Source organism: Acinonyx jubatus, chromosome D1, assembly GCF_027475565.1.
Source record: "Acinonyx jubatus isolate Ajub_Pintada_27869175 chromosome D1, VMU_Ajub_asm_v1.0, whole genome shotgun sequence".
NCBI classification, from domain to species: domain Eukaryota; kingdom Metazoa; phylum Chordata; class Mammalia; order Carnivora; family Felidae; genus Acinonyx; species Acinonyx jubatus.
In genome coordinates this window covers 12639564-12667034 of record NC_069390.1, presented here as the reverse complement: position 1 = coordinate 12667034, position 27471 = coordinate 12639564, and the positions used below count along the sequence as shown (strand labels likewise).

Here is a 27471-nt window from a genome sequence, read left to right as displayed (position 1 = left end):
TACCTCACCTGCCTGGCATTGGTTCCCAGGATCCGGGAGAGTTGGGGAAGACTAGTTTCCGTAATCTTAGAGTCCTGACCTCGCCAAGTTAGTTTGTGGGTTTTGTTTGGAATTGGTGCGCGGGTTCCCAAGGAGGAGGTGGGGCGTGGGGGGGGGTGGGGCGTGGGGCACGCTCTTTAGCCGGACGGATGGTTACAGAAAGGCCAGTGCGAAGCCCGACTTGTTTTCAGAGCTACCTAGTCGGCGATCCTCCCTAAGTGCGGTGCCTCCGTCGGGGGCTGCCTGTACCTTACCCCCCTCCGCGGGCAGTGGTTGTGCCCAGGGAACTTTTTCCCCTTCCCCACCCCCGACCGTGAGCAGAATGGTTGTGCCCAGGGAGCCCCCCCCCCCTCCGGGCTCCAGCTGGGTGGTTGCGCCCAGGGCCCCACCCCCACCCCCAGGCCGCGGGCTGAGTGGTTGTGCCCAGAGAACCCGCCTCCAGGCCACGTGTGCGCCCCGGCCACGCTTTCCGCAGCGAGGGAGGGGCTTGGTCCTGGCGGCGGGTTTTCTGGACTGGTTTGGGGCTGGAGCGGCTCCGGCCGGAGTCCTCGCCCCCTCGGTGCCCGAGTCTCCACCCTATTCCCCTCAGGTCGGCCCGGCTCCCGGCTCCATGGCTTCCCGCGGCAGGAAGCGGAAGGCCGAAGCGGACGTGGTCGCGGCGGCGGAGAAGCGGGAGAAGCCGGCGGGCGACCGGAAGAGAGTGGAGGAGGCGACCGTCGTGATCGAGCATTGGTGAGGGGCTTGGAGAGGCACGGGGAGGCGGGCCAGGGCACACCAAGGCCCCGGCCTCTGAGCTTCCCCGTCTCTCCCTAGCACGAGCTGACGCGTCTACGGGCGCAACGCCGCGGCCCTGAGCCAGGCGCTGCGCCTGGACACCCCGGAGCTTCCGGTGGAAGTGAATCCTGCCAGGCCTCGGAGGGGCAGCTTCGAGGTGACGCTGCTGCGCCCGGACGGCAGCAGTGAGTGGGCGCCCGGGACCAGGGGCAGGCGGGAAGCGCCGGTCTCAGACCGCCGGCACCTCGGGATGTGGGGGAGAGGCTGGTGCACGACGAAGTGACTTCGCTCTCGGTCTTTTCCCAGGTGTGGAGCTCTGGACTGGGATTAAGAAGGGGCCCCCACGCAAGCTCAAGTTCCCTGAGCCTGAAGAGGTGGTGAAGGAGCTGAAGAAGTACCTCTCGTAGGGTGTTTTGAGCAGAAGTCCTCACGCTGAGGTTTGAAGGGGGCGGGAAGGGTGGATTGTGGCTATTTGCGAAGCAGCCCTCCCTCTACCCCGTATCACACGGGATCTACCACTCGTAACTCTTCTTGCTCTCAGGATGTCCCCTTATTACTGGTAGGAAAGCTAGAAGTCGGCAATAAAATTGTTTCTTATCAGTGTGCTTTTGGCTAAACTGCACGTTTCACTGTCCTTGAGCTAAGTCGTAGGATGCTGATGGTAATGTAAATGACCCTATAGAAATGCAATTTGTGCCCTTGGAAGATGCGGTTGTCCTTCTCTTGATCCCGTGGGAGGACCACTGTACTGTCACTCCTGGCCCCAAGGATCTGACTGGTTTTTTATCCCTCATGCTCCTGCATGTTGTCAGGCACTGACAGCTGACTGATGAGCTGAGTGAAATGTGGCGGCAGGATGCAATCCTTGAACTCTCCTGGGTTTGTGGGCTCCAGGGTGGGGGACACATCTTTCTCAGGCTTTAGGATTGCCTGGGCCCCTTCTCTAACCCTTTTTTCCCTTCTCACGTTCACAGCCTTCGGTCCCTGGTGACGTTTGGAGCATTTATGACGGGACATGGCCAAATTTCAGTCATGTGCCTGAAGCCCTGGTTTCTTCCCCTCCAGAAATGATGGTTCAGTTGTGAGGCAGCCCTCTAGTAAGGCACTGAAAAGTTCTTGGATTTGGTTTGCCTAATAAAAATTGAAACAAAGTATTTGAGTAATAACTTGATGTTATGGTATTAGATGGACAGAGCTCAGCCTTTTGTGGGATTGGCTCCCTTTCTATTTTTCATATTCTAAGGTCACCAATTATCCTGGAGCTCCTAGGCTGTCTGGCATAGCGTGTGAAATACTTGCAAAAACTATGGGAAAAAGTAAATTTATTTTTTTTTAAAGCATGTATTTCTTTTTAACTCACTTCTTCAAAGTGATGATGGGAGTTCTATCTTTTTGGCCCCTGCAGAGGTTTGACTGGAACTTCAATAATGGATTGAATAAGCCCCACAGTAGGTACTGGAAAATGTCTTGTCACTCTTAACCCAGTTGTCCCACCCCAGCACTGTTTGGAACCTTCTGAAACGCTTTGTTTCAGAGGGTGTTTTTTCTCATTTATTATTAAATTAGCAGTGACTAGAGGTCTTATGACTTAGGATACCTGGCATTGGTTATTTATGACCTAGTAGATTTGGGGACCACACAGTTTATAGTTTGACTTGTTTATCACTAACTGGAAAATAGATTACAAAGAAATAAGATGGTTCAGGTTCATAATTCTGTACCCATGGTACTACTTCTGCTTGGCTCCCAAAGCCTGGGGAGGAGAGGAAGGGACCGACCAAGAGCTGGGAGTACACCCGCCTCTCCTGCTAAGGGGACAGGGCACGTGCTAGCCTCTACCAATACACCTTTTGCTAGTCAACATTTCCCACCCTCCCCCTGCCGCTAACCTGCACTACCTGTTCTACGTTAGTATGTCTACCTCTGTGTCTGACTCTGAGGAAGGGTCGGGCCACACAGAAGGAATACCCGTGGGCACCAGCCTCCCCTCTGACGTCCAGTCCACAACATCAATCTCTTCCTCTTCCGAGCTGGCAGGAAGTGGGTCCAACGATCCGGAGTTGCCAAGTTCCTCCTTGCCTGCCTCTGGAGCAGGGTATAATACCTCATCCATACTTAGGGACACTTCTGGCCTAGCGTCCATCCAGTTTGAACAGGGGGGTGAGAGATCCTCATAGGACCTTTGAGGAACGTCGAGAGAGTCAATGTGGAGAAGCTTCTCTCTCTGACCATCCAGTGGCTGGGAACTGATAATTTCCAGATCTGGAGTCCAAGGGCTTCCTACTGAAAGTACCCCCTCTTCACTCACCTCAGAGGGCATGACAAGGGGGCTGAGGGACTCATCTGGCTCTTTGTTCTCAGAGGGCACGACAAGGGGGCTAAAGGGCTCTGTTGGCTCTTTGTTCTCCCCAACAGGTTCCTTTTCCAATCCTGTGAGCTCTCTGGGCCAGAGTTCCATGTCTGGCAGACACCATTCCTCCCCTTCGATCCAGTTCTTTCCTGTATCTGCCAGGTGATAATTAGGGGTCCTGCAGCCCTCGGCTCCAGGACTCTCCAGAGACCCTGTGTGGGGCTCAATGTCTGAGCCACACAGCATGAAGTCCAGGATCTCCTCCAGCTCACTGGTGGCAGCAGCACTGGTGATGCGGTACTCCTCAGCCTCGCACGGCTGCCCCAGCAGGGCTGCGTCAAATGCGTAGTGTTCTCTGCAGTCCATATCCAACCCGGGCTCCTTCCCTACCGGCTCTGGACTGGACCCAAACTCAGACTTTGCCACTGGGCGGTCTGGGGAGTGGCTAGCAGAGAGCAGGAGATCTTGTAGCCTGGAGCACACGGGGGAGTCCTGACACAGATCTACTCTGGCAGATAACATTTCCTGCTGGTTCACGGAGGATGGATGCGTCCCTGCAGGCTCTTCCGAGCATTCAGGTTCTGGGATCTGAGGGCTCTCTTGAGAGTTTTTGAGGGGAGGCTCTTGTACCACCTCCCAGCATGTCCCGTTGACAATCTTCCGAAGTTTCACCCTTCCAACCTGCCCCTCCTCTGCAGAGTCTGAGTTTGGTGCCCTGACTTCAGGGCTCCGCTTCTTGTTCCCACCTGTGTTTCCAAGACCACATGGGCTTGGGATGCTTTGGAGAGGACTAGCTCTCCCTGGCTTCTCCTTGTCTTCTGGTCCTTTATTTATACTCTTCTGCCGCCAAAGACGCCGGCCAGGGGCTGTCGGTACTGAGCTGGGTCCACTCACAGTGCTGGAAGGCTTGGGTGTACAGACATCAGGAGATGGTTTTGAGCGACTGAGTCTGATCTTTCTGGGCAATAGTCGCTCATCCACAGAGGGGTACATACCAGGCGGGGAAACTGCTGTAGGAGCAAGGGCAGAGTCGCTCTTGTTCTCTTTAGGTCCCTGACTGTGGCTTGATGGTGAAGAGCTTTTTTCTTGTGGAGTTGGGCAAGCTCTGGCCTTCCTCTTGAGCAGAAGATTGCCAGACGAGTTCTCTGCGTTCTGTTGGTTGCTTTTCTCCAGGGGCCCCTCCTCCTTTCCCAAGGACTTCAGTCTCACTAGTCCAAGAGGACAAGGAGTCTGGGTCACAGGCAGTGGAGTCCGAGGGCGGCGGGTGGATGCCACCACCCTGGCAGAGATTGGTGCAGGACTTGGAGGTTGTAAGCACTCCCGGTTCAGTCTTCGGCCCGGGGGGGCCTTCACCAACTTCCCACCCTCTAGCTGAAGGGATTCTAGCTCAGAGACACGGAGCTGACGGGCAGCAGAAAGCACATCCTGGGCTTCTTCTCGAGATACTTCCATCTCTGAGGTATACAAGAAGTCCACCAGCTTCCTGAGTGTCCTGATCTTCAAGCCCCCCAACTCCAGGACCACCTTCCGACCCTGAGCTGGCCTCTCCCGCTGCAGGCGCTCTGTGAAGAAGGGGCTGCAGGCTGACAGGATGCAGCAATGGGCTGGAACTGCCTCACCTGGAAGGAAATCCAAACACTTGTTATTTCCTGCAAACTGGCATGTTCACAGGCTAAGCAGAGTCTTTACTACCCAAATGTGCTGCTCCTTTCAACTTCCTCCTGTGGAAGTTCAAATAGGAGAAGTCTGTTCCTTCTGTTTGTCTGGAACCTTCTGACATTACCTAGCTAACTCACTTTTTATCCTTCAAAATCTAGTTTAGACATCACTTCTTCCAGAAAGCCTTTCCCCACCCCACTTCCAGTCTAGGTTAGCTGCTCCCGGGCACAGAGAGGTACTCTAGCTATCAGAGCACTTAGGTATCAGTGTTAGAACCATCCATCTCCTTCACTAAAGTGAAACTCTGAGGACAGAGACCATATCTATCTTGTTCGCTAAGATATACCCACTGCTTCACACAAAGGAGGGCATCAAATTTTTGACTCACAAGAATTTAAATTTACAGAAGCTGCTTGTGGTCTAACAGAATATGAGCTTTGGATGCATATAACCAGGGTTCATTTCTCTCCCGACCTCTTAAGCACTGCCTACCAGGCAGTTGTCTATCGTGAGCCACCTTCTTTATGGGCACTTCCCTGTCAATCTTAGTTGGTATCTCTCATGACTTCAGTTTCCAAAGGCTTGATGCTGACTCCCAGGTCCTACCTCTGCCTACATACCTTTCCCAAGACACTGAACATGCCATAACCTGCATCAACCTTTCTAGAAGGTGAACTCCATTCCTCAACCCCAAAACCTCCCGTTTCTTACTTCAAAATAAGTATGCACTTTACTCCCAAGCCTGAAAACTAGAAGTCTTTGTTCTCCTTTACTCATTGTATTTAATCAAACATATTAAATTTATTTTTATTTATTTTAAATATATCTCTGTATAGAGAGATATACATAGATCTATAGATAAATACATATATTTTAGTAATCTCCCAACATGGGGCTTGAATTTACAACCCTGAGATCAAGAGTCACATGCCCTACTGACTGAGCCAGCCGGGCGCCCCCAAACATTAATTTTGTTTAAAAAGCAACTATTTCTTGAGTCCTTCTTGCATGCCATATAACGTACTAAGTAAGGGTTTTACCAGTATTCATTTATTCGATCTTCACTGAAATCCTGTGAAGCAGCTGTTCTTAACAGATGAGTAAACTGTGGCATAGCTAAGTAATATGCCCACCACAATTACATGGTTAGCAAGTCACAGGGAGAGGATTTGAATCCAGGGAATTTGTCTACAGAGCCTATGCCCTTAACTGCAGCAAGTTTTGTAAATTCTTTCTGATTATAAACCATACATTTCTATTCTCAATGCCTTAGTTTAGGCCACCATTCCTTCTCTTGGATTCCAAAATAGCCCTCTATCTGGGCTCAACAACAATCCAATAATTCTTCTCATGCAGCCCAAGTGTTATTTCTAAAGCTTGGGCCTTTTACATGATCATGACCTTCTTCTGAAAACCGATGAATACATTTCCCAATGTTCTGAGGACAAGACTTGCTTCCTTTGCATAACACTTCAGACCTTACATTGCTAATTCTCTAGCCATATCTCTGATCAATACGCTTGCAGTCTGCACTCTAGCCATAGTGAACCACTCGCAAATCCCTGGTCACATCTATGTACATGCTGTTCTCCATGCCTGGGGAAATCTTTTCTCACTTCCTTCTACTTGTTTGTCCTCCAGATCTCAGCTGAGGGGTTATTTTCTCCAAGAAAATCTCCCTAACCACTGTCCCCGAACCTCAAGTCTGGGAAGGTACCCCTCTCATGTGCTCCTCCATCATCCTTTACTTACTCCTATACTGCACAGTTACTTGGATGCACTGGTTATCCGAAGGTCTCCCCTTTACATGATTTTTGTACAAAGAGGGACTTTATCTTCATATATACTATATGCCCATGCTAGTACACTGTTCTAGTATACAACAGGCAATTGTGTTTTTTAGTATGAATTAAGGAATGAATCCCAATTCTGTGCTTACTAAGAGAACCAACAGGCAAGTCGCTTAACTCTCTAGGCCTTGATTCGCTCATCTTTAAGATTGGAACCACATAATATTTTACCTCATAAGGCTGTCTTAAGAATCAAATGAGACACTATACTGGATGTACTCTGCAAACTGTAGAGTGCTACACAATGTTGGCTGTCATAATTTTTTTTTTTAACGTTTATTTTTGAGACAGAGAGAGACAGAGTATGAACGGGGGAGGGTCAGAGAGAGAGGGAGACACAGAATCTGAAGCAGGCTTCAGGCTCTGAGCTGTCAGCACAGAGCCCGACACAGGGCTCGAACTCACGGACCTTTGAGATCATGACCTGAGCAGAAGTTGGACGCCCAACCGACTGAGCCACCCAGGCATCCCTCATAATCCTTTTTTATAAATGAAGAAACTGAGCTCCCGAGAGACGAGTGGGACTTACTTGCCCATTTGTCACTTTGTTACTGAGTAACAAAACTAAGACTTAAAAAAAAAAACCTAAAACTCTGATTCCTAGTGTTGGGCCTTTTACATGATTCCAGGCTCTACTTCATGCTGCTCGACCATTGTAAGTGTAAAGGGAAGGAGTGGAAATTAACTATTTTTAGGTCTAACAACAAACAACAAAACCCATCAATTTTCAGATGAGAAAAGTAAAGCAGCAGCTTGACGAGAAAATGGGAAAATAAGTAATAGTATTATTTAACACTTACATTGTGCTCAATTCATGAAGAACGCCGTTCTGAGCGCTGTATGTTAACTCCATCTTCACAATCATCCTCTTACAATATTATCCATCTTTTACAAAATTTCTAGGCTTACTAAACTTTACAATTAGTTTCACGATTTAAAAGAAAAAGAGCACAGTCTCCTATTCATTCTTGAAAACAGCCAACTGTCCTCGAAACAAACAGTTCTTTACCAAATAATGTACAATACTCAAAGGTGATGATAATACCTTTTCTTGGTTTTGTGCTCTACTCCCTGGCCCTGAACTCATTTTATCTTATTCCATCGTGAGTATCCTATAGTGAGTGGCTTTTCAAGCGGGTCCCCACCAGTCTCTTACCTTCTGCCTGCAGAAGGACATCGCAGAACACACCACTCTGTTGCTGGTGATGAAGCTGCACAAAAGCCAACCGCAGAAACCGGGGATTCCTATATAGGATTTTGGAACTGGCAGGAGAGCACATGTTGGTCTCTTAACCTACGTTTTCACAGATCAGATTCCTGTGGACGAGATAGTACATTTCAGAGGAATGGCTGCACCTAATTTGCTTTTTGTCTTTGAAATGACAAGGAAATTTTGAAAGTGAGAGAGAATAGCCGTGAGTCGAGTTACCATAAGCCCAGAAATTGTGCCAAGGGTATCTCAACAAAGAATTTCATAGTGGTTACATGTAGGAGCTCAGAAGCATGTGCACATTTGAATCTTAGTTCTGTTATGTATTAGCCTAGCTGTATAATCTCAGGCAACTGACCTAACTTTTCTGAGCCTCACTTTTCTCATCTATGAAATGGTAATGATAACAGTACTTACCTGGTAGGGCTGTTTTACAGGTTAAATGAGTCAATGCAGGTAAAATTGCTTAGTACTGTGAGGCACATAATAACTATCACTTCCAAAACGGTAGCTGTGGTTGGGGCACCTGGGTGGCTCAGTTGGTTAAGCATCTGACTCTTGATTTTGGCTCAGGTCATGATCTCATGGTTTGTGAGTTTGAGCTTCGTGTCGGGCTCTGTGCTGACAGTGCAGAGCCTGCTCGGGATTCTCTCTGCCCTGCCCCTGTTCTCTCTCTCTTTCAAAATAAACAGATAAACTTAAAAAAAAAAAAATAAAGGTAGCTATTACCATTATGCTTAAACCTTCTTCATTCACGTTACCACTGAGACTCAACACCAATAATGCTGACAACTCCTATTCTTCCCGAGCACCACACTTCTGAGTTCCATGGGTATAATCCCCAATTTAACACTTTTAAAGAAACAATATAGAACATAAAATTCTCTAGGAGGTTGTACACAACCTTCTTTTCTTTGAGCTCACTCTATCACACTAACCAGCAGAGGGTGCACAGTAAAGAAAAGCAGGTGCTGGACTCCGTGGGAAGGTCTCTCACAGAAAGAAAGAAGGACGTTGCCACCCTTGCTTCAGATGTTCTTGACCAAAGCGAGCCTCACGCGGCCTGGAAACTGGCAAAGGATTTGGCCGTTCGGTTTGTCAGTCTGGTTAATCACCTGGCTAACAACGGAGCAAGGATAATTAAGCATCCTTCCCTTCCCGAAACAAGCTGGCTATTCTGACTTCAGGCTCACTCCATTTCCAGCTTTTTGCACTGAAACCCCCACACTCACTGCACAGCTGGCGTTCCTTTCCTGGCATGCAGTTTTCTGTCAGGTGGCACCGACGGCTCTGAACGGTTCCCGTCAAACTATCAGGAAAGAAGGGGACGGAAAGGTGAATTCAGAAAGGGTAGGCTCCATGCCAATTTCAGCCAGAGAGCTGAAAGGGGCGGAGGATGGCAGCTCTTGCAAGGTCCCAAACATAGGCTCTGGGGAAGCTTCCCGATCCACCAAGCCCCCCGCCTGGCCCCCAGACCCGACCTGGAATAGCTCTGCAGAAGTTGCTCTTGGCGTCCTCTTGGTGCTCGGGTCTTCTGTCCAGCCTGCCTTGCTTCCTCCCAAAGTCGAGCCTTGCGCGGGGGAGGGTTAGCAGAGCGGCACAGGTGGGCCCACGGCCTGAGGGTTACGCTCCGCGTCCAGAAGCAAGGAATCGGGGTTGGCGGGAAAAGCAGGGCTTCACAGCAGGCCCTGCAAGGCTGGGCGCCCCTCACGCTCTGGGCGCCCCGGCCCAACTCCTTTGAAGACAGACCTCTAGGCGCAAAGGTTTCTGGGAATGGAGCGTGAGGCTCCCGGAGGCCCGCCCTCACCACCACCTCCGGCCACACAAGCTTTGCAGCCACACCCTGGTGCCCTCGTACCGCTGCGGGCCCGGCACCCTCATGCACCGGCAGGTGGTGACAGCCAGGGCCTGAGGCCACGCGGCCAGCGCCACACACCTCGCGCTGTGGCCCTCGCGCACGGCGCGTCGCGGGGCCCGACGTCCTTCCTCCTCCCCCAGCCCGCGGGCTGACGTCTGCCTGAATACGTCATCCCCATTGGCCGAAGGCTCCTCAGGCGGCCAATCACAGGGGGAGGAGCGCTTTGGGCGGGAGGCTACGTCTCGAGGGACTTGAGGGCTGAGCCAAGATGGTCGGGCTGCAAGAGGTAGGTGGGAAGGCCCGCCCGGGAGGGTTTCTTGTGGAGGCCGTCTTGTCCCACGGCACTCGACGAAATCACAGGGAGGACAGGGTCAGGATTCCCCACTAGGGCAGCCTCCAAGGCGGTTGAAGGACATCTCCGTCTTCCCTTTGAAGACGCTGAAGGGGCCCAGGCCCCGCTGAGGAAGGCGTCTCGGAGGAAAAAGCCTCTGGATGGCTCTCCTCGCACCTTGATCAGATCTTTCTAACCTTGATAGCTCCTTAGGCCAGGGATGTTCGGGAACAAGGCTGTTGGGCTAGTGTCTGGAATCCGGTTTTCACAGATCCCGCTCCACTATAAACTGGTGGGACCAAGGGGGTTACGGCACTTCGGGTGTGGCGAGGCCTGCAGTGGCCTTCCAGAGATGATTTAGTTAGCGCACCTCTTGACTGGCAGCAGCTGTTTTCAGGGGTGATGTAACAAATGATTTCAAGATTAAACATTTAGAGAGAATTGCCAGCCCACGTTATAAATCTGGACAGCGGTTCCTCCCCACGTGTGTGTGTTAGGACCTGGGGCCTGGCTTCACTTCCACGCCCCGCGATGTCCAGCTCTAGGTGAAGACAGCTGAATCCAAAGCCATTGGTGACAGAGTGCGGCGAATTAAAACGGAGCAGCCTTCACGGAGGCCACCTGGAGACAGGACACGAAGATGCCTAAGACACGGGGAACCTGCAAAGGATCAGTGTAGAGAGGTAAGTAAAGTACGGTGCGCTCAAATACGGCTGTGAGTTCGAGCCCTGCGTGGGGCTCTATGCGGACAGCTCGGAGCCTGGAGCCTGCTTGGGATTCTATATCTCCCTCTCTCCCTCTGCCCCTCCCCTGCTCACTCTGTCTTTCTTCGTCTCTGAAAAATAAATAAACGTTAAAAAAATTTTTTTTTAAGGATTTTGTTGTTTTTTTTTTTTTGGTTTTTGTATAGGATTTGAGAAGGTTGACAAATATGGGGGGATGGGGTGGATTTCCATGTCAGGTAATATTTTCCTAGTTTGAGACCTCTGCTCTCAAGACGGAAAAAAGATCAAGGAACAGAAGACATTTTAGGTTGCAGTTATATTTTGAAGAGGAAGCAGTTCGTGAAAGGACATAAAACTTAGCAGAAGGAGGACACACAAGCAAGCAAAAAGAAGAAAAAAGAGAAGGCAGAACAATGCTTGTTTATGATCTCTGTTACTGTGGAATCAAGACTTGAGTAGGTGGCTGGAGTACCAGTAGAGGTGATCCTGTGGGCTTGTAAGAAAAATATAAATATTATACCTCCTCATGAATTTATTGTTATTAGGATTAGATTAATTTTCAAGAGCTGGAGAGGACTCCCTTCTTGGTTTCTGCTTTTTTAATCCAACACTATTGTAGTTAAATCTAGTGATAGTAGAATTTCTAAAAGGAATGATAAATGGCCATCCTACTCAGGGCTTCAAAAATGACAAACTTTTGATGGTAATATGTAGCCACCAGAGGGTAGAAAGGAGTAAAAATATTTTGTCTTCTTTTGTATGGATAGCCAGGGGTTTTTTTTTGTTTTTTTTTGGAGTTGAATTTTTTTTCATTTCTTCTCCTTGGCATTTATAGTTTCAGTCTATTTTAGAAGTAGAATCAACACAGCACAGAACTCAGCCCTATATAATGACTTTAATATTTCTTATTTGTTTTTAATATTTCTTTTTTAAACACGGTATTATTTCCTAGCTCTTCCCTAATCTTTCAACGTTTTATGGTATCTTGTTTTTCTTTGTGTGTAAGTGCTGGTGGCTTGGGTGGGGGGAGTTAAACTTTGAGAGCTGTGAAACCGAGCACACTGAATGTAATATTCCATGCGGTAAAAACAAATAGAAAGAAAAAAAAAAGAAAGAGAAAGCTCTGCAATAAAAAACAACCTTGTATCTCTAAACATATCCTCAATCCATTAACTTCTCCCCGTTTTCACTGTTACTACTGTAGTCAGCTTTGTATTACTGCAACTTGACCTCCAAACTAATTTCCTTGCTTTCACCCGTACCCCCTCTCTAATCCATTTGACACATAAACAGCCAGATCTTTTCAAAATCTGAGTTAGATTATGTCATTCTGCTGTTGAAAACCCTCACAGGCTTTCCTCTACCTAGGAATAAAATCAAGGGGCACCTGGGTGGCTCAGTCAGTTAGACCTCTGAATCTTGATTTTGGCACAGGTCCTGATCTCCTGGCTCATGGGGTGGAGTCCCGCATTGGGCTCTGCACTGACAGTGTGGGGCCTGCTAGGGATTCTCTCCCTCCTTCCCTCTCTGCCCCTCCCCCACTTGTGTGCGTGAGCACTTTCTCTCTTTCTCAAAATAAATAAATAAACATTTTAAACAAAGAATGAAATCAAACTCCTTTCTCTAACCTGTAGAATCTTTCATATTCTTATCACTCCCTCCTCATTTTGACACACTGCTGGATTCAGCATGTTTCAGCCTCACACTTGAGGACTTTGGCATTAGTAGTTACCAATGCTCCTATGTTCTTATGATTAGCTGCTTCTTCAGATTTCAACTTAAAGATTTCAACTTAAACGTCAAACTCTCTGAAGAGTTTGTCCCTGACATCCAGGGTAGAATAAGCCACGAGTCATTATTATCAGTCTTTTTTTTTTTTTTTTTTTAATTTTAATGTTTATTCGTTTTTGAGAGAGAGAGACAGAACATGAGCAGGGGAGAGGCAGAGACAGAGGGAGACACAGAATCTGAAGCAGGCTCCAGGCTCTGAGGTGTCATCACAGAGCCCGATGCAGGTCTTGAACTCCTGGACTGCAAGATCATGATCTGAGCTAAAGTCAGACACTTAACCAACTGAGTCACCCAGGTGCCCCTATCAGTCTGTTTTAAATCTCTGCGTAGTGTTACATCCGACATTTATTAATCTTCTCTCTCCCTCCACTAGCATGTAAGCTTTCTGAGAGCAGGGAACTGGTCTACTCATTATGTTTGACATCTAGAAGGTACCTGGCTCACAGTAGGGACTAAGAATAATCCAAATGGAACTCATCTTTTTGCTTTCGGTCACCTGACTGTAAAGAGTTTATCCCTCTGTGAGTATTGATCCTTGTGATGCTTTATTTGGAGACAACTATTTCAGATAAATTTAAATTTTAACTTTTTCATCACTAAATTATCTTTTTTTTTTTTTTTTTAAGTGGGCTCTCTGCCCAACGTGGGCTTGAACTCATGATCCTGAGATCAAGAGTCCCATGCTTTACTGACTGAGCCTGTCTCATGCTTTACTGACTCAGGCATCCCCTGAGTTATCTTTTTTGGTTTGTATATAACTTTATTTCAAATGTTATCTACAAATTCGTTACTATAAAATGACTTGCCCAGGATTACATAACTAGTAAGCCAAGAGACTTCATTCACTCACTCATCTGTTGCTAAATACGAGACATTAGGCTGAGCTCTGGGGTACACCATGAGCTAGAAAGATGCCATTCATGTCTTCATGGAGCTCATCTTCTGGTGAAGGAGACAGGAAAATACACACACTAAAGGAAGGCAAAATACTTGCAAGTTTTTAGTGATGATGTGAAGGAAACAAGACCAATCCATCTCTAGAAAAACATAGAATATTCTAAAATGTGGCTCTGATCTAGGAATTAATCAACGAACATTTCTTGTGCTGGTTGTTTTCCTTTGGCAGTCATCTTTGGCTTTTGAACTTGCTATGGAGGACCAGGAGTACTAGATGGAAAGAGAAGTAGAAGATGTGATAAGATAGTAAGAGAAGGTTCCTAGATAATGAGGGTTAAAGTTCGTGCATGTCTCTGTTTAATGTATTAATTTCCCAATCTAGTTAGTTTGTTTAAAGCCCATCAAACAAGTGCTGTGATGCCTGTTTGGTCTTCTAGCCATTCTGAGAGAAATCCTTTTTTGGCCACTTTAGACCAGATATGAGGGGGTGGATAATGACTAGATTGCCTGATTAGAAGGGCACATTCATGCTGAGGAGTAGAATTCCAGTTTAAATAGATAAGGAAAGGTCAGATTATGGTTACTAAGGGTGACTTTAATGTATTGAGTGAGTAAACGTGGCACCTTGAAAGCAGATGAGGAACTTGGCTTTTATCCTGACCACGGTGTAGGGTGATGGAAAGAGCATGGGCTTTGGAGTCAGATCAATGAGGGGACCACTTCTTAGCCAGACGAACTCAGGCAAGTTTCTTCAGCTTGCTGAACCTTGATTTCCTCATTTGTGAAATGGTGGTAATACTATCTCCATGGTGGTGTTTTAGAAGTTAGAGATAATGAGTGCAAAGTGCCTTTCACATGATAGGTGCTCTGTCATTGTTTGCTATTATCGGGCAATGGTGAGCCACTGAAGGTTTTGGGAGAGGGTAGATACTGGTAATAATAACTCATTCTTAGTGAGTTTATATTATATACTGTATGTTGTTTTAAGAACTTTATATGTGTTTTGATTCTCACAACAGTACTGTGAGAGATATAGTTATTATCTCCTCTTTATAGTTAAGGAAACAGAGGCTCTGAGAGATTATATAATTTGTTCAAGGTCACGTAGGAATACATTTACTTATGTATGCTTGCAGGGAAGGAAGGTTTGAAGCCAGGCAGTCTGACTGCAGCACCTATGCTCTTAACTATTACTCTAGATTATGAAAACTTTATGAAGATTCATTTGGCAGCAGTCTACAGGCAGATTTTTCAGTAAGAGTAAAAAAGGAAATTTTCAATTCATCATTATCATTTTTCTTTAGTAACCACTGAATGACCATAAAATGCTAGTCTTTGTCAAACATGTAAAAAAAAAAAAGTCCAATGTCTGTCCTTCATGGCCTAACAGTGTAAGAGCATATTAAGGATCATTTGCAGCTCAGAAAAAGAATACCTGTATAATCCTTTATGTGGGTTAAATGTAAAAAGAGAATGTATGAACTAGATCATCGTAAGCTTGAAGTGTACAAAGAAACTGAATTTTCTTAAAGTGAGACTTTTTCTTACACATGCTGTTATCTCCTCTAAATATATTTCTTACTGAATTCCATTTATTCTCCCCCTCAAACCCACATTATTTTGATTCGGGGACAAATGGGAAGACAGTGATTTTCTTTAACAGCCCAGTGGGATACAGCCTCCTACCAGTTGAAAGTATAGACACGAAAAACTGTTAACAAGTCCAACATCTATTTTTTTTCTCCTTAGCTATAATGCAGTTAAACCAAAACACTGAAATTGAGAGTTTACCTCAGATATTCCCTACCATCCAATCAATACATAGCGGTCCTGTTTCTAGGATTTTTCTCTCCTTCCCTTCCTGTCTTCTTTTGGGAAAATGCTTTGGGGTTGAAAGCAACAAACCAAATAGCAGCAGGCAAATCAAATCAGCTCTTCTCTTATTTCCCTACCCGGAAAGGAAGGGAGAGGAAGCAAGAACCCCACCATCAAAGAGAACTGGAGCTTAGGCGTGCCATCCTAAGGAGCCCTTGTTCCTTCGGCCCCCCCTGGAGCTCTGCAGTAATTCCTCAGAGATTGTGTAGTCTCCACTTTAAATATAAATATATATATAAAACTTCCCCCTGTCTCTTTCTCTCCTCCCCTCTCTCTCCTTTTTTATTTTTTTAATTTCCTATAATAAAGTTTCCTATTGGATAAAATCAGCTCCCTGATTTATGCCTGGCTCCTATTGGAAGTTCTCAGGGGCTGACATCACTTAGGAAAGCGAGGGGGTAGGGCTGCCAGATCAGTTTGTCACCACCCAGGCTCCCTAGCCTTTGGCTGGGTGCAACTTCCATTTTAGGTGTTGGATCTGGGAGAAAAAAAAAAGGAGAGAGAGGGAGAGAGAGGGAGAAAGAAGAGCAGGAAAGATCCTGATCCTGAAAGGAGGAAGAAGTGGCGAAAAATCAAGTACCCTGCTGGATTTGTCTTTCTCAGCACATTGACGAAGCCTTGGGTTTCTTTCTTAAAGGACTGGTTTTTAGAAGTCCACATTTGAGGTGTGTGCCTTTTTAAAAAATGTGTGTACAGACGGGTGAAGGAGGATAAGCCAAGTCGAATTTTTGTCTTACGGTAACCAGAGGGAAGTTAAAAACGAGAGCTGCTGCTGTGCTGACGGGTGACTTTTAAGCAATTGTTATTTTGTCTTTCTACTTACTTTGGGGGAATTTTGGTATTTTATTAGATTAAAAAGTAAAATGTTCAAGACCCAGAAACAAACTTGTAAGCTCTCTCTAACATAGGGAGACGATTAGATCCAGAGGGGTGAGAGCAAATTTACATTTACGTGTAAATTTACATTTTTGTATGTTGTTTAATTTTATGTTTTCTTCTGGTGTTCAGCTAACAAACTTCTATTTTCAGAGCCCAAACCAAAAGTTCGGTTTTTTGGCATGTTGCGTGTGGGTTGGGAAAGGAATTTGTCCGGGTTGGAAGCTAGTTATACAGATGGTTCTTCATGTGTTTCAAAACTTTTCCCCTCCTTTATCATTAGATTTGTGGAAGTGGAAAGCTGTAGGGAGCTTTGCAGCTTAAATGGTGGTGTTTTTTCCCCCAGAGAGTTTGAACGGCCCAGCTCAGTTCCAGCCCTGCTGTTCCTGGGTGGATCCCTCTTTCACTTTTCCAGGTGCGGTGGGTGGGAGCCTCATTCTCCTGCGAGACGTAGCCTCCTTACTTTGCTTTATAAAAGAAAACAAATGGGTCCATGTTAACCAAATTGCCATTTCTTTCTCCCTAAGACTACATTTGATGACAAAGATTTGTAGAGGTGTTACATGTTCAGTTTGCAAGTACCATAACGTTTGGTGTATGTGCTTAAAGGGATAAGGAAATTCTAATCATGCTTTTTAACTTCACCTGAATAAAGTGGCAACACACCTGGAAATATTTGTGCCTTCTGAAAGGGCCTTGGATCAAATAAGGTGAGGTTAAGAGAAAACATTTAACGCAGACTTTAGTGTTGAGAATGCATTTGAGAAAGTACAACAGGAATAATTATTTTTTAACCCAACTGAAAGTCGTTTTTTGGAGGTCAGTTTTTGGTTTGGTTAATTTGCCATGAAATAAAAAATACGTAAGAGCCGAAGGCCCGTGACTGCTTTCATATACTTAATCGTAAGATTCGTCTTTTCTTTTTGCAAATACATTCTTCCAAAAATACTGTTTCTAGATAATTATATAGCCAACTCATCAGGAGCTGAAAACTGAGTATTCTCTTCTTTCTCTCTTTGAAAATGCGCATCGGTCTGAAAATTAGAGCTGGAATAGATACTGCCCTGATTGTAATAAGATAGGCCTTAATAGATAAGCTGCCCTTTAGCTTTAAACTGGTATGTATCTTTAATAGTCCCCTGATTTCGTGCCCCCCTCCCATTCTTTTTAGACTACAACACTTCCTTGAATTTCTTTTCCAGAATGAGAGTATTTCTTGAAGGATGATTTCATCCTGGTGAGGTTGTGGCTTCCGAAGAAACAACTTTGTTTCTTCTTTTAATCTAATCTATGCGAGGGCTACAGTCAAATTTTGATGTCTGGATCTCATAATTATAGCAAGTGCAGCAACAAAGAAAAAAGATAATGTGTACAGTCTGTTCGACTATACTTCTTGCTTGAAAGAAAATTTGGAAAATATTAAACGTTTTCTCTGCCTTGACTCCAGCCTAGGGGAGGTTTCTTGGTGGATCTTTGGAGGGTTGGTCATGTTGCTGCCAGAGTGTCGGTTTCCCACTCAACCTTTAGGGGGAGGGATGAGGGAATCTGAAGAAGGAGTACAAAGGCAGTTTGAAAATAGGTTCTGGATGACTGAGTGGTGGTGATTTGGGTCCAGCTTTAAATACTGGGCTTTGTGTAGCTGCAGTGAGCATCCTAGTAACTAGCGTCCAGGAATATTTATTTCCACGACTGAGGCTTTGTTTTGACTGGTGTGTACTATAGAGCCTTTTGGTTGATAAGATGGAAGATTTGTCTCTTACCTCACCCCTACTAGTTCTTTCAGGAAATATAAGGGGTGCAAATAAGTAAATCTTTAATTTTTTGTTTTGCTCCTCATTGTGGTTTTGGGATAAAAAATGACGAGTAAGTATGAGTGGTGCAGATTTTTCTTTTTTTGTTTGACTCCTATATACTGTTGGTTTCTTTGTTATATGACTAAGGTATGGTCTGTATGTGCCAGGTGGGTGTCTCTTTTGGGTGGTTAGAGTTCTACTGCCTTTCTTAGGGTTCCAAATTATGGAGAGTCGCAGGGGCTAGGATATGTTCTCTCAGTATAAAAATTGGGACTATTGTAGATTTTTTTTTTTAAAAGCCGGAGTAATTGCAATTCAGCCTTAGGTTTATGAGGTAGTTGCTCTCTAGGGATGGGTGAGACAGGACGGATGCAAATAAATTAAGCATAGATCACTATTCAATTGGAATAACAAAATGATTAGCTCTGTATAATTTATTGCTTTCTATTTTAGTACCCAGTGGTCCCCTGTTACTTCCAGCCCTTTCTCCCCACCCCCTTGTTGTTTTTTTACTGCATGCTAAGCATTTTGCATAAACTATTTACTTAATTTCCCACCACTGTTTTTGTTGTTGTTTTTTAAGGACTGTGAGCCTCAGAGAAGCTGAGGTTTGCTGAAAAATCTCACTGCCTGTAAGTGGCCAAGGCCAGGATTAAACCCTCCTCTGACTAACTACAAAGTCCATGGACTTAGCCACTAATATACTACCATTCTCTAGAGAGAATAGAAACAAGAGCCAGAACTAAAATGAGCCCTTGCTAGAGGCAGGAGTGTTTAATTTTGCAGAGTGCCAGTCCCCCACTTAGAACTCCAACCCCCTGCATGTTGGAATAATATATGTAAAAAATCCATTTTCCATAAGCCCCACAGGGACCTGAATATGCTAGAATGGATATTACCTCAGTCTTTAAAACTGGGATCTTCCCACATGCCTATTATTGCTGTCCTGACTTCTTAAACTTACCGGAAATGCCTCCAACTTTGATTATCAGTGAGATTTCTTCTTCTAGAGAATTTGCAGGCATGTGGTTTGGAATGATATTGGCAACTTGCAGGGAGAGGCTTGTAATGGTAGCTCAAATAATGTTTATCACACTGTGTTAAAGTTGTCTACTTCTTTTTGTCTTTCCTTCTAGACTGTGAGACTGTCTTCTATGTCCTCTTAGCACCTGCCTTAGTGTCAAGTATATATCGCAGTGTCAGGAAGCCTTGGTTAAATAAGGCATTTGATGGGAATCACTGAGGGATTTTGTGGGGAAGACTGAAAGGAAGTCAAGGTGGGGAGCAGAACAACTTCGATTAACAAAATCACAGTGTGATTTAGAAGCTTCTGCTGTAGTCAGTAGTTTCAACCTTTTACACATTTCCTACCTCCCATTTTTAAGTGAAGTTTCTGGAAATAATCAAAGATTTAACATTTTAATCAAAAAAATAAAACACCTCTTTTCTGGATGAGCTGTCAGGTTCCAGACAGTGTAGTGTAAAAAGTAGTGTAAAGGGTAGTGTAAAAAGTAAGGATCATAACATTTCATAATCTAGGTGGCTATTAACTTCAACCACTGAAACCTTAAATATAGCCACTATCTAGGGGAGAGGAACTTCTTACCTGGCACTTACTAGGGCAGCAGCAGGGAAGTATTGCTTTCTGACATGTTAGAATTGAGTGTTTTTTATACTAGTTAATGAAAACCTAAAAAGCTTGGGATGATAGTTTTGAACATCAGTGTTCCAAAGAAGTATGTTTGGATATCATTGTATTTTTTTGTCAGTGCTTCTGCTATGAAACTTCAGATTTTGTTCAAGTGTATTGGGAAGTATGATATTAAGAGAACCCAAATTAATTTTCATGGGTAATGTAGAACAATAGTAACAGGAAACTGCCTAAAGGAATGATTCCTAGGTTATCAGTATGTGATTTCATGTTCTCTTCCATTGCACAAGGATTAAAATGCCATGAAAAGCTAAAATAGGAATTGCTCTGCCTAAAATGCAGCTGACTGCAAGGTTTCCAATAGAGAGCATCGATACGGCCTGGCAGGGACATAGTAAGGAGAGAACTGATAATTCTGGTTAGAACTAACGAGGGGGAAATAAGGGTATGGATTGATTTGTATTTGGTTATATTATATAATATATTTTGGGGAGTAAATGTCCGCACTCCATTCTATTTGGAATTGAGTGTCATTGGTTATTAAATATTAAGCACTGAGAATGGAGCCCACAGTTACTGTTATGGTTCAGGGACAGTGTTCTCCATTTTTAGGGCCACTTCCTCTGCAGTGAGTCCTTCAGTCTGACTGGAGTGGCGTGGGCAATTTAGATCAGACATTTAGTGGGGACATTATAAGGATCCAGAGTTTTTTCTTAAAGCCTTCTTTGTTGGCCAGCAGGTAATTTGGTCATCACTTTGGCAAACTATGTCCCATTACATGATAAGAGCAACCTTGAACTTTTAATTTTTTTTAAGTTTATTTATTTTTGAGAGAGAGAGAGACAGAACAATTGGAGGAGGGGCAGAGAGAGGAAGAAAGAGAATCCTAAGCAGCATCTGCACTGTCAGCACAGAGCCTGATGCCAGGCTCGAACTCACGAACCGTGAGATTATGACCCAAGCTGAAACCAAGAGCCGGAAGTTTAATCGACTGAGCCACCCAGGCACCCCTCAACTTTTAATTTTGAAAAAATTTTGAACTTAGAGGAAAGTTGCAAGAATGGCACAAGAACTCCAGTATACCCTTTAGTCACCTAGACACCCACAGTTAACCTTTTGCCACGAATGTTTTATTTTTCTGTATTTTTTGATCGATATGCTGACTGAACAGGGAATTTCCAGTCTGAGAGTTCCACAGATATGGAGAGTCAAGGCAGTGTAGCATCGTGGCTAAGAGCATGGATCCCTGAACTGGACTACCCGAGTTCACTGTTGCTCTGCCATTTCAACTCTTGCAATAGTGGGTAGATTGTTTGGTCACTCTATGCCTTTGGCTCTGTCACTAAAATGAAAACAATAACATAATCCATCTCATAGAATTGTTGTGATGCCTAAGTGATTTAATATATCTAAAATTCATCGAATGGTGCTCAGCTCATGGTAATGCCTTGTAAGTTTTTGCTATTAGAATGGACTAGATACCCTTTAAGGTACTCTATGGTATGGATGTTTGTATTATGGAATAAATGGGCTTCCTGGATGAGTAAGCTAACTCTTTTTTTAAAAGATATTTTAAGTAATCTCTACCCCCAAGGTAGCGCTTGAACTTACAACCCTGATATCTTGCATGCTCTACTGACTGAGCCACCCAGGCACCCCAAGCTAACTTTTTTTAACGGGAAAAATGGTGTCTAATAATAGACAAGTTTGGGGAGTTATATGGGCAAGGTTGTCCAAAATTTAGGGATGGATAACTTTTAATAAAGTAAAGTGAGGCATTAGTGGGGGGAGAGAAACAGGTGGCAAAGCTTGAATATCTTACAGTAATTTCTTCAGAGACTTGGAAACATTAGGGGAAAAGAAGGTTTCTCCCATCTTTTCTACCTACAAGAGATAGAATTCTAGCATTCAAGGGTAAACTTTCTTTAATTTTGCAGAGACTGGACTGGAAAAGCTTTGGTTAGTTTATTATTTTTGACTTTGGACCAGATTGTTTACCGTGAAGTTTTGTCCAACCAGGATTTTGTAGGACAATATTCAGCTATGAATGGTTGTATAGGAAACTCCATAGAAATAAAGGCAGGCTTTTACTATCTTTTTTCTTCAAATAAATTCCCCTCTTTTATGTTCAGGAAAATTCATTCTCTATTTTCAACCCCTGTTTATGGACATTTGTAAAACTGGGGTGTGTAGAAATTGTGAGTTCATTAATGCATCCTGTGAGAAGTGTGCTTAAGAAAGAGGTCTGCTTTTGTAAGTGGAAAAGCCAAACTGTGGCCTGTGGGAAATGTATATTTGTCAGAGGCAGGCTTGCCTGGAAACTTCTAGGTTTCTTCTGGCTGAAGGTTTTCCTTCCCCTCATAGTAACTAACCCATGAAACTAATGTTCTGCATAGTATTTTAACTAATTTCTGTTGGCACTTCATAGCTTCCCATCATAGCTCCCCACCCAACTCTTTGCATTTTTTTAAACCCACATTTCCCTCCACTGATTGCTCTACACTTTCTCCTTTTTATTTGCTTTCCTGACCTCTGGTGTTCCCTATCTTTTCTCCTGAGGTTGGTAGTCTTCTTGGTCATTGCTTTGCCTCACTAACACTTAATATGGAAGAGGTTTCTGATTCTTATCATAGAATAAACTACACTCATGCTAAAGGTACAAGTATTAGGATACTGCTTCTGGTTTCTTTCAGTTAGATCTAGATTAGGGTAAATTGTGATTCAAGAAGATCTCTTATAATAATGCAGATTAGTTTTGGGGCGCCTGGGTGGCTCAGTCAGTTAAGCATCTGACATTGGCTCAGGTCATGGTCTCGCAGTTCACGGGCACAGATTCAAGCCCCACGTCGGGCTCTGTGCTGACAGCTCACAGCCTGGAGCCTGCCTCAGATTCTGTCTCCCTCTCTCTCTGCCCCTCCCCTGCTCGAGCTCTATCTCTCTCTGTCTCTCTCAAAAATAAATAACCCTTAAACAGGTTAGTTTTTATCTTTTTGATTTTCAGATTCCATCCACATTTACCAATTGATTACTCTCTTTCATTCTATTGGCAGTAGAGCGAAAAAAATACATACTTTTCTAAGAGTAAATTAATAGTTTTGTGTGTAGCTTCCCATGTTGTTCTGCATTGGAATGCAGTAGCACATTGAGAGATTGCTTTGCGGAGTGAAAAGATTTTTGTTTTAGGGAGCTTATATTTTAAGAAACCAAAATATATTCTGATGGTTGAGGACATAAGGCCTTGTTATAGAAACTAGGTCAACTTTTCAATACTTTTATCAAAGCACCTACAGTTTCCATTTCTTTGCAAGTGAAGTGAATCTCATTGAAACAAAGTAGCTTGTGTATATTCAGCACACTTTTAAAATAGAGTAGTCTGTTTTAAAGGAAAAATTGGTGCCAATCTGATTTGTTTTCACGGTTTCTTTGCTGGAGTAAGGGAGGTTCTGTAACCTCTCTGTTCTGCTCTCCATTGACTACGTTGTATACCAGGGCAGAGTTGGCCATTTGAATGTCTATCCTGCTGAAGGTCAGCCAAATCTGCAGGTTAGGCTACAGGAGACCCCAGTTGATGGGCCTAAGATCACAATTAGGACATAGTTACATTAAATGGAAATCAAAGATGTCATTAAGTGTGTTTCCTGAATTAAGCAGCATCACAGGTCTTTGAAAAAGAGAGCTCCCAACAGTAAGCATGAATCTTTTTACTCTTTCCTATTTTTCTTTTTAAAAATTGCCTTCTTAGGCAATTCCATTTTAAGAAAACATGACAGCATTCTTTCTTTGTCCCATCCTATCTTACTACCTTACATGAGCTCTTACATGAGCATGTAAAAATATCTATTTTGCACCCATTCATAAGACTCAGAAGACAATAGATAGCCCAACATATTAATTGAAAGAGTAAAATGTTGGGGTGCCTGGCTGTCTCAGTTGGTGGGCTGCATGACTCGATCTCGGGGTTGTAGGTTTGAGCCTTACGTTGGGTGTGAAGATTACCTTAAAAAAATCTAAAAAAAAATATTTTTAAAAAAAATGAGTGAATTGCTTTGCACATGTATATGTCACTCTCTTGGTATAGAACTTTATTGCTAAAAACTTTTTTGGCAGCAGAAGGGCAGGATTTCTTTACTCCAAATATTTAGTTGTAACAATACAAGAGTATCTTTTTAAATCTCCTAACAAGATATGAATAAACCTCTGTGTGCCTATACACTCTTAAAAAATATGGAAAGAAAAATGAACAAAGTTGGTTTATTTTTCTAAAATTTAACTTTTTGTTTTCATTGGAAGAGTGAAACATCTTCATTCATTTAAAAGAAATTTGAGGGGAGCCTGGGTGGCTCAGTTGGTTAAGTATCCAACTTCAACTCAGGTCATGATGTCACAGTTTGTGAGTTCAAGCTCCACATTGGGCTCTGTTGTCAGCATGGAGCCTGCTTCAGATTCTCTGTCTCCCTGTCTCTCTGTCCCTCCTCTGCTCATGTGCTCTCGAAAATAAACATTAAAAAAATTTTTTTTTAAATAAAAGAAATTTGAGAACCTGCTGTATGCCATGCACTGGCATATAACAGTACATCAGACCTCACAGAGTTTACTTTCTAGTTGGAAGAGTCGGATAATAAATAAGTAAATGTATAGTATGCTAGAGTGTGTTGATACTATTGAGGAAAAAATAAAGCAGAATACAGAGTGGTGAATAAGAAGTACAAGGGTAAAGTGAGGTTTTTATTTATTTTTGGGACAGAGAGAGACAGAGCATGAACGGGGGAGGGGCAGAGAGAGAGGGAGACACAGAATCGGAAACAGGCTCCAGGCTCTGAGCCATCAGCCCAGAGCCTGACGCGGGGCTCGAACTCATGTACGGTGAGATCGTGACCTGGCTGAAGTCGGACGCTTAACCGACTGCGCCACCCAGGCGCCCCAAGTGAGGTTTTTAAATGTATACTGAGAGTGGTCAAGGAAGTCTTCACTTAATAAGGTATGTTTGAGAGAGACCTAAAACATATTAGGGTGAAGTCATGTAGATATGAGTAGAATGTGTAAAGGTCCTGAGGTTGGTTGTTACCAGTGAGCAAGAAAGATGAGAGGAATAGTAGGTCTGTTCAGAGAGGTTCAATGGGTATGTGTTGTGGGGAAGAGGGGACAATTTAATTTAGGACCTTGTCGTGCACTGTACAATACAAAAAAAGTCTTCTTCAGACCACAGGGACAACAAATGGTAACATTTTTTTGTGTGTTCTTTGTAAAGAGTTGAGGCAATACCTGACCCAACTTCTATCTTTGTCCCATTGCAGAAGTTCCATGTGAGTATAGTCAGCACATAATTTGCAGAGTAGCAGATTTTGCATAGATTGATGACCCTTGTCTTGGAGAATATAATAGTAGGGAAGCTACTTAGAATAAGCTTGTATGCGTTTGGGAAGTGAGATAAAAATTTCCTCCCTAGAGATGTATTTCTCCACCTTCTTATCTACATAGTCGATTTTCTATGAACAGGAGAAGTGACAGCCTACATCTGGTACAGTTTCTTTTTGAGTACATTTGTGCTTTGGTTTATGACCAAATATGCCTGCCCCACTTATCTGTTGCTTTTCTGTTTGTTCATTTGATCAAAAAGCCCCTGCTTCCCCAAAGCCCTAATCATTGGGATTTAATGGCTTCAGGGACCATGTTGTAGGTCACCATTTTCATATTTCTGTTTTGCTCATGGGAGGAGATATTCATCCCTGATAACTGTTTTCCCTTTTTCCATATGTACGTTTAAGCATTAAGGGTTATTAAAGCATATACTGAGCTGGTTGGCCTGGTTGACTTTGGTGGGATTGAGGAATAAGCACCAACTATTTAGTGATCGATGTTCTGTGGCAACCACACATGGGAAAGTAAAAGGATATTTGATTACCAAGAGTACTTGTGTCTTGAATCACCATTCTTACTTTCCCTCTCACGATAATCTTGTTTAGTTAGTCTGTCCTTCAGTGAAAGAATCTCTGTTTCCCTCTCTCTCAGTTTGGAGTTTAGCTCTGCAACTTGACCTGGTTACCCTCTGTCCTTCTTTTTAATTATACCTAGTTGTCATCCTGTTACTTAATATCATCCTTGGGAGATGACCTCAATCAGGAAACATTTATTTCCCTTCCATCCCCTTCTCTGGTCAAGTAACTGTATCCTCTTGCATAGGAAATACTCTAGGCAATCACAGATCCCCCAAATTTTGAAGTCGCTTTAAATAACTGCTTGATATGTATTACTTCAGCATTCAAAGATGTTTGTAGTTGTCTTGAAAGTATGCTTTTTAGTGGCATTCTTTTTTCCTAAATCTTTAGTGACACATGCTTCCTGTGGAAATATTTCTCTTTATGGTTCTTCTAAAAACATTTTGCTACTCATTTGCTCTTACTCAAACCAGAAGTTAAAGTCACTTGCTTGAATAAATGTCATAGATAACATTTGAATCCAGAGTTTCTGATTATTTCTGTTATATTGTCAACTGGGCTAGAATTATCTGGGGTCATGAATGCTAGATATGCGACTTTAGACTTCTTTTGGGATATATGGAACCAATCTTTGAAAATGTTGGCACAGTTCTTTGTTTCTTGGAGGAAAATTAAACCAAATCAGTTTTTAAAAGTACATTTAGTTATTTTGAGTGAGAGAGAAGGGGGCGGAGAGAGAATCCCAAGCAGGCTCCATGCTGTCAGTGCTGAGCCCAATGTGTACTCCATCTCACTAACAGTGAGATCCTGACCTGAGCTGAAGTCAAGAGTCAGAAGCGCAACTGACTGAGCCACCCAGGCGCCTCTAAACTAAGTTGTTTTAAAAATAATCAGGGTTGTCCAGTCTGCAATGTAAACAGGGATATCCTCCAATGTAGGAGCTCAGGATTCTAAAAAATGAGATAATTCTTTCTAGGTTCTGAGTCTAGAATATAGGATTTAGGACGGTGTCATTCTAGTCATTCTTATATTTAAAGCCAGGCTTTCAAAGAGTCACTAATCCGGCTTGGAATAATGATCTGAGCTGTCTGGTGAACAGCAGAGCAGGCCCAAATCCTATATTTAATAACCAGTGCCCTTTCTGCTGGAGAAGTGTGGTGGCCAGAGGGTTGTCAGTGATAGGCTAGTACAGTGGTCCCAGCAGCTATCAATCACTTTGAGAGCTTTTTAAAAGCATAAATTCCTAGGCATTCTCTCTAGAAATTGAAGTATAAGGGATGAGGAGGTAGATTTGGGCGATAATATTTTTTTTTGTATTTTGAATTTAAAAACTTTTAATTTTTAAAAATGTTTATTATTTATTTTAGAGAGAGAGAGAGAGACAGAGCACGAACAGGGGAGGGACAGAGAGGGAGACACAGAATCCAAAGCAGCTACAGGCTCCCAGCTGTCAGCACAGAGCCCGATGCATCGAAGTCAGACCCTTAACCGACTAAGTCACCCAGGCACTCCAATTTTTTTAAGCTTATTCATTTAAGTAATCTCTACACCCAACATGGGCCTTGAACTCCTAACCCTGAGTTCAAGTCTCACGCTCCTCTCACTGAGCCAGCTACGTGCCCCAGAAATTATATTTAAAATAACTTTTTTAAATGTTTATTTCTTTTCGAGAGAGATAGTATGAGCAGGGGAGGGGCAGAGAGAGGGGAACAGAGGATCCAAAGTGTGCTCCGTGCTGACAGCAGGGAGCCCTACGTGGGGCTTGAACTCATGAACTGTGAGACCTGAGCTGAAGTCCCAACACTTAACTGACCAAGCCACACAGGTACTAACCTCCAGCACGCCCCCCCCCCCCC

At 43.9% G+C, this 27471-nt stretch overlaps 3 protein-coding genes across 18 annotated transcripts in view; 2 read left to right on the top strand and 1 right to left on the bottom strand.

Annotated features, from left to right (window-relative positions):
- Nucleotides 1–216: 216 nt before the first annotated feature.
- On the top strand, nucleotides 217–1964 carry SELENOH (selenoprotein H). Its single transcript, XM_027045021.2, has 4 exons — nucleotides 217–771; nucleotides 853–998; nucleotides 1120–1250; nucleotides 1788–1964. Exons 1-3 carry the CDS (start codon nucleotides 362–364, stop codon nucleotides 1218–1220), a joined length of 657 nt encoding a protein of 218 aa, XP_026900822.2. The 5' UTR covers nucleotides 217–361; the 3' UTR covers nucleotides 1221–1250; nucleotides 1788–1964.
- A 170-nt stretch (nucleotides 1965–2134) lies between these two features.
- BTBD18 (BTB domain containing 18) lies at nucleotides 2135–10873 on the bottom strand. Of its 2 annotated transcripts, none has more exons than XM_053203148.1 (4): nucleotides 9364–10873; nucleotides 8821–9191; nucleotides 7829–7989; nucleotides 2135–4782 (listed from the first exon to the last, which is right to left on the bottom strand). In XM_053203148.1, exons 3-4 carry the CDS (start codon nucleotides 7950–7952, stop codon nucleotides 2717–2719), a joined length of 2190 nt encoding a protein of 729 aa, XP_053059123.1. In that variant the 5' UTR covers nucleotides 7953–7989; nucleotides 8821–9191; nucleotides 9364–10873; the 3' UTR covers nucleotides 2135–2716. The 2 variants fall into 2 exon arrangements, with proteins under 2 accessions (XP_053059123.1, XP_026900818.1); XM_027045017.2 differs by having other exon boundaries at nucleotides 9115–9191.
- Nucleotides 10734–27471, top strand: part of CTNND1 (catenin delta 1) — a 51892-nt gene continuing 35154 nt past the window's right edge. For 8 of the 15 annotated variants that reach the window (XM_015077450.3, XM_027045012.2, XM_015077454.3 and 5 more), the window contains exon 1: nucleotides 15824–16024. The gene's annotated coding sequence lies outside the window, so the exon portion shown is untranslated. Of the gene's footprint in view, nucleotides 10755–15764; nucleotides 16025–16581; nucleotides 16651–27471 lie in introns of those variants that run through there. The other 7 variants (XM_053203147.1, XM_027045015.2, XM_027045013.2 and 4 more) reach the window with 5 other exon arrangements.

What these genes read in the sequence shown, in the direction of transcription:
- BTBD18 (XM_053203148.1), bottom strand. Translation starts at nt 7,952, where the DNA reads ATGTGCTCTCCTGCCAGTTCCAAAATCCTATATAGGAATCCCCGGTTT. An exon ending in TGTCCTTCTGCAGGCAGAAG is followed by an intron (nt 4,783 to 7,828) that starts GTAAGAGACTGG and finishes ATTTCCTTCCAG; the next exon opens with GTGAGGCAGTTCCAGCCCAT.